The 6,817-nt window shown below is 36.2% G+C and overlaps 1 protein-coding gene across 1 annotated transcript; it reads right to left on the bottom strand.

Moving 5' to 3' along the window:
- Positions 1-3,031: 3,031 nt before the first annotated feature.
- On the bottom strand, positions 3,032-3,982 carry LOC103750929 (olfactory receptor 5W2-like). The gene has a single exon (XM_008854212.3). It carries the CDS (start codon positions 3,962-3,964, stop codon positions 3,032-3,034), a length of 933 nt encoding a protein of 310 aa, XP_008852434.1. The 5' UTR covers positions 3,965-3,982.
- Positions 3,983-6,817: the final 2,835 nt, after the last annotated feature.

Here is a 6,817-nt window from a genome sequence, read left to right as displayed (position 1 = left end):
CTTACTGCAAAAGAAATAAAAACCTTTCCATTCCCTGTGTAGAACAAAGGAAGGAGTCAAAGTCACAACAATATATCAAGAAAGTATCACATTTTGTGGAAGAGTTCACTTAATTACACAAGGAGGAATAAACCCATTTATTCACCAATTTTTATTCTGTCTTACTGCAAAAGAAATAAAAACCTTTCCATTCCCTGTGTAGAACAAAGGAAGGAGTCAAAGTCACAACAATATATCAAGAAAGTATCACATTTTGTGGAAGAGTTCACTTAATTACACAAGGAGGAATAAACCCATTTATTCACCAATTTTTATTCTTTTGCCCTAAAAAGTGTGATACTTGTGTCTTCTGTTTTTGCAAGAGGTCATTCAGAAACCTACCTGAGATGAGGGAGCCTTTTTTCTTCACCCGCAGTACCTGAACAAGTTGATCATATTTATTTTAGCTAGGTACTGTTGGGACTTAATTCCATTGAGGCTCTGGCTTCCCTCTTTTCTGCTACTCTACTGTGATTAATTAAATTCCGAACTTAGTGTTTTTCCCAGGGAATACTGTACAAGAGATTCAAGTGTCATTTTTACTCCCTCCCCTTGACTCTGTGTTGATGAATGACAGACATTAACCAAGATTTCTAGTGGACAAGACATTTAATGAGACTGAAGTTGAAGTTTACATAATGATACTTGTATTCTCCATTCCTTGGCCCGAGTCTTCCGTTTCTGAGACAATCTCTTTCACCTCTAATTAACAAGATATGCTAATATCACAAGTGGTTTTTACATTGTTGTCTTATTTGTGACATAGTGCATGTTCTATCCAATAAGCCTGGAAACTTGGTAGTCCCATCCCTTTGCAAAAAGCCTGAAAATATGCTACATAGTTTCTGATAGCAAATCCACTTGAAAAAGCTGCAAAAATATGAGATCTGGGGTCCACTGTTGAGGATTCTGGTCGTAGACCATGATGTCACAGGAATCAAAGGGGCACCTCCAGGTTCCTTGTCTTCCTCCTACTCAGGTAGGCACCCCGTGTACTAGGAACATAACTTTCATTCGGGGTGGGTCTTGTCTCCATCTAATCACTCTCCAACATGTCAATGCTCTCCGTATATGCATCCCAAAATAGTCACAGGCATTTTCCACCTGTCTTAGCTGTCTCATAACTCACTCAAACTGACAGCTGACTCCCACTCTCATAGGATATTGGTAGTACAGGTAAAAATGGAACCTAATCATCGGACGGTATAACAGTAAGACACAAAACTTTTCATAGAGTAATCACTGCCCTGTAACAAAATATGGTGTCTATCACAAATTCATTGACGTCTATATCAGAGCAAAACATCAAAAGCAGAGAAATGACATCACAGAAAAAAAAAGAATAACATGATTTGATCTCCAGAACCTAAGTGGAAGAATCCCTACCTCCACTAATATCTATTCTTATTGCTAAAACAAAGACTGGGGATAAAATAAATATTTTGAACTCAAGTGGAATGACTCATCATTTTCAAAACTTGAGCCCACACTGTGGTGAGATGGTGTGTTAGTAGGATTTCACTTCATACAGATAAAGTCAAGCACCTGGAAAGAACACTACAACCACTTCTTATTCAGATCCTATTTTATATAAAAGAAGTGTGACAGGGACTTCATTATATATATATATATCAAAATATACAGTTTTTTCATTCTTATATTTAGCATCTTCGGCAGCAAGAAAAAAGGGCAAAATCAATATTTACAAAAATAACTAAGGTTAACATAGCCCCATATTTTATGACATAATAATATTTGGAAAATTAAGTTTGCCATTAGTCTTAACTTAATGATGTAAATAAAAGATGGAAATTTTAGAGACTAAGAATGGAGGGAAATAATGAGAACTGGAAAGGGTGCTCTAAGATACATCAAAACCTTTGACATTCTGCATCAGGGTTCTGAAGAAACATGAGGAAGAAAAGTCCAAGAACATCAGCCAGAGCTTCCATTTCAGTCATGAGTTCCCTAAAAATAATTGCAAATAATTCATTTCTAAAACTAACAAACTCAGGGAGTTCACAATCAAATCAGTTTTATGTTGGGACACTATTACATAAGATTTTTGCTTAGTCCAAACGCACTTTAACCAATAATGGGCACAAATACGCAGGTCCAATTATTGCCAAGATGGTATAATAAATATAGGCACATGAGTGGGATGTGGTTATATTTCACGAATATCTCATGCTTTGAATTGCTGGCATTCCCTTATGGTCCTGATGTTTTACTACTTCAATGCTTTCTGCGATCATTGACTTGGTTCTGAATGTCTTCATTTTAGTTATTGCAGAAAAACGTAGATAGGTTTTGTCTCCAAACACAAATTACAACTGTGAAGGATAGAAATCCAAAATCAGGAATCCAGAAGAATCAGTGTATGGTGATGGCCCAATTTTCATTCTCCAATTAGAATAAACAGTTACGAACCTCTCCAAGACCTTTGTACTGACAATAAACCCATGCCTGTCAATTGTAATGTTATAATTTCATGAACTCCCATAGGTCTTTACATCCTTATGTCGTTACTAATGAGATTAGAATCTCAAAACAAGGAAAAAGCATATTTGTGGTAATAACATACCATTTAGAAGGTTAAGGCTAGGATAACAAAATATAGTCTGGTAGAAACTCAGAAGTCATTTTTTTTTCTGAACAATTAATTCTTCAGGTCTTTGAAAAAAAATTACCCAATGTCTTTTCATGAATTGAGGAACACACATTCTTTGAGAAAATAGTCAATTATACATTTGAGGTTTGGAAACAGTTTCTTATTATTAGAATATAGCACAAAAATTTACTTAAGGAAATTAAAATGCAGTATTTGTAAAGCTATTACATTATGTAGTATGAAACCAACAACCATCATGCATATTTATTTTCACATAAGGGATTTGAGTGTTTACCTTAACCCAACTGTATGATGCTTTTATTTGTGAGTTTCTTACAGAAATATGACCTTTATAAATATTTTTAAAGCCTTAGAACGTTTTTAAATCCACCTTTTATTTCTGAGTTTAACCAAGGCTCCTTTCACATCCTTGTTCCTCAGGCTGTAAATCAGAGGGTTCATCATGGGAATAATAAGCAGGTAAAAGATGGAAGTCATTTTATCTTGATCTAGAGAGTAAGCAGAACTTGGCCGAAAATACATGAAGAGCATTGTTCCTTGGAAAATGGCAACTGCAGTTAGGTGGGAGGCACAGGTGGAGAATGCTTTGAACCTCCCCCCAGCAGAGCTGATCTTCAAGACTGACAAGATGATGTAACAATAGGACACAAGGACTCCTGAGATGGTGCTCAGTTCAATGAAACCAAAAAGGGTGAACAATACCAGTTCATTGGCCTGTGTGTCAGAACAGGAAAGGAGTAAAACTGCAGGGAAATCACAGAAGAATTGATTCATCTGAGTAGAGCCACAGAAACACAAGTTGAATGCCAATGTTGTATGTATGAAACCATCTATTGTTCCCACCAGGTACACTGCAGTTATGAATTGGTAGCACACCCTACTGGACATCTCTACTGCATACAGCAGGGGATTGCTGATGGCCTTGTACCTATCAAAGGCCATCACAGCCAGCAACATGCACTCAATATCTATAAAGACACAAACAAACAAGAATTGATGAAAACAACCAACAAAGGAAATTGGATTGTTCTCTGTAAGTAGGCCCACCAGCATCTTGGGTCCAACTGCAGTGGAGTAGCAGAGGTCAGAGAAGGAGAGGTGGCTGAGGAAGAAGTACATGGGTGTGTGGAGCTGGGGTTCCATCCTGATCAAAATGATCATTCCCAGATTTGCCAGCAGAATAGTGAGATAAACAATCAGAAACACAGCAAATAACACCACTTTCATGTCAGGATTACTGGTAATTCCCAGGAGAAAAAATTCTGGTAATGAAGAACAGTTTCTCCTGTCCATTCTCCTTTGCTTTGGTTCTGAAATAATACAAAATTCACTAATGTTAAGTTAGATTAGTCACTGTTTTCCTCTAGGTATTCAAAGAGATAATCAATGGAGTGGAATGCAATGTTATTGTTGGGTACTATACTAATTATAATTATATATGTTGTATATTTAGTATATTCCATATACTAACTATATTAAGAAAACAGTTAAGATAAAGAGTGCTTCTAATGTGGTGTGCTCATTTCACACATTCTAATATAGGAGGCTGATACACATGGAGTTAAACCTGTAGATATAGTCCATGAACTTTCTGACTTGTCTGGGTCTCTGCCGTTCATTGTCATTCAGTGTATTTCCATGAAAGGAAAGCTGGTTCAGATCCAATAGGAAACAGAAAAGTATCAAATTATCTGACAAGCCACAAAGAAAATCTCATGCTTTTTACTAAAGAATCATATTTATTACTTTAGTAACAAACAGCACTGATAACATTATTTGTTATGCCTCAGTAAAGAGCTCCATTTTCCAGATAATGAAATAAAATTACTTGACACTATTTTGGGTTTTACAGCATTTACTAAAAATTGAAATATGATCGGTAATGTTCTTTCATTTTTCACTATTCTGCCAGGCTTTTCTATTTTTTTTTTAATTACTCACTAGGTCTGAGTTTTGCATCACCTGAAAAGCAACCGAGAAACAAAATAATTGGGAACAACAGATAACAGCAAACAGCTTTGCTTATTTGTGGATATTAAGCTGGGTTTTTTAAATACTTATCGAGTTTTATGCATTTCATATAACACATCTTAATAAAATTCAGACTCCCTCCCCCATCTGTGCCCACCATAGACCCTGCAAATGGATTTCATGCATTCTCTAATATATGTTAAGTCCTATCCAGTCAAGCATTTGTACCCAGATGCCCCTAGTACAAGTTCATCCACTGGACTCTAGTCAGCATACCTAGAGTCACATCCTTACAGATCTGCTCTACCTCACCCCACAGTAATAAGTTACTAAATGATCCTCAGCTAAGGTTGGAGCCTGCTGCCCATTTCCCCCATTCTATGCTGTATTTTTCTCTGACTGATTCAGAATAGTTCTTGTGCATACTGTCACTGTTGTGGGGTGCTTCACCAGAGAAGACCACTCAGACCAATTTTGCTGAATGAAAATAGTTGCTGGCCAGGGCTACTATAAAAGGGTGTTGGAATTCAAGTGTGTAACCCCAAGCCATCTCTAGGGTAAGCTTTCATACAGAGAAACCATAACTGGGGTGAAAGTTTAAGTTCCCAAGCTTACAGGTGGAGAGCCCCTTGACAATTTCTATTCTGTTAAGTAACAATAACTATTTTGCAGAAGCAAGTGAAGCATAACCTAGAGAAGTCATATATCTGTAGTTAGCAGATACACTCCAAGACATGCTGACTAGTTCCCACAATAACTGAGTCTTGTTGATCTGTGTTCCCATACCCTAGGCCAACTGCCTGATTACTTCAGGACTAGAGTCAGCTTAAACTTTTAACATGGCATAGCTATAGTCAAGAAGGTGCCGTATCACATCACCATTGTTGCAAATTCATGTGAGCAAGTTCCCAAAGGCCTGAAAGCCTCTGTTTCCTTATGTTCATTCATCAACACTAGCTCTTAAAATCCTTTGCTCCCTCTTCTGCAATGATTCCTGAGCTGTAGGTGGATGAGTGCAATGTACACAGAGGCCACAACTGGCTAACTTTTAGAGAATAAGAGCCTGCAGAGTGTGTGTCCCTAGATAGGGTTCCTATATCATTTCTTTGTTTCGTATACATAAAAAGAGGAAGAGAAGTAACAAAAAATCAGTTATACTGCCTCTGTTTCTTGTGTTTATATGTGAATCTTGTGTGTACAGTATCCTTTAACTTTTCTGCTTTCTTTTTATATGAAAATCCATATATACACTGAAATGTATAATTCTCAAAATATTATGATTTTACATATGGACTGAATTAACTTAGATTGGTATCAGTAATACGTATTGAATGATATCAACATAAATTTCAAAATCATATGCACCGCATCACTGGTAGAGGAATTTTAAAATGAGATGACATATATGTCTTTAAAAATACTAGAAATGTACAGCCAATTTTGAAAGAGATGTACCCTAGATCAGAAAAATGTTATTGAATAGGTTAATGCTTTGTAATGAAATGCTTCTTTTAATTAAAATTTAAAAAAAGTATTGAACATCTTTAAAAACCCTGTGCAAGTCAAATTTCAGCAATCAAAATCACAAAGGTCTAGCAAAAAAAATTCCGTACTCATCAGGTGGCAGAATTTATGTCACTTCAAATGCAAGATTAAACCATTTATTTATTCATTCCTCAGCTGTGTAATTCATGTATCTAAAGAAAGACTTATTTTTCTATTTTTACAAGTAGCCATTGGTAAACATACCTGAAGTGAGGGAGTGTTTCTGTCCTTTCTCTGATACCTGAAATATTACTAGATCACATTTATTTTCAACTAGGGACTGTTGGGACTTAATTCTCTTGAGGCTCAGACATTCTCCTTTGTTTTATACTAAGAAGAGTAATTAGATTTCTGGCTCAGATTATTTCCATGAGACAAATGTCCCCAAAGTTGTGCTTTCACTTTGTACCCTGGAGTCTATGCTGATGAATAGCATTGATCAGAACTGTTAGGGAGACCTGGTATCTAATGAGAATGAAATTGGTGTTCACACAGCAATTCCCATATCCTACAGCGTTCATCCTGATTCTTCTACTTCTTGCACAATAAACCACTTGCAATTTAGAAAAATAATGATTTTTTGTACTAGTTTTTTTCATTGTTTTATGATTCTACTCATATCTAGAGCAA

This window comes from Nannospalax galili, unplaced genomic scaffold (genome assembly GCF_000622305.1).
Source record: "Nannospalax galili isolate Female #2095 unplaced genomic scaffold, S.galili_v1.0 scaffold2127, whole genome shotgun sequence".
In the NCBI taxonomy this organism is placed as follows: domain Eukaryota; kingdom Metazoa; phylum Chordata; class Mammalia; order Rodentia; family Spalacidae; genus Nannospalax; species Nannospalax galili.
This window is presented reverse-complemented; position numbering and strand designations above follow the sequence as displayed.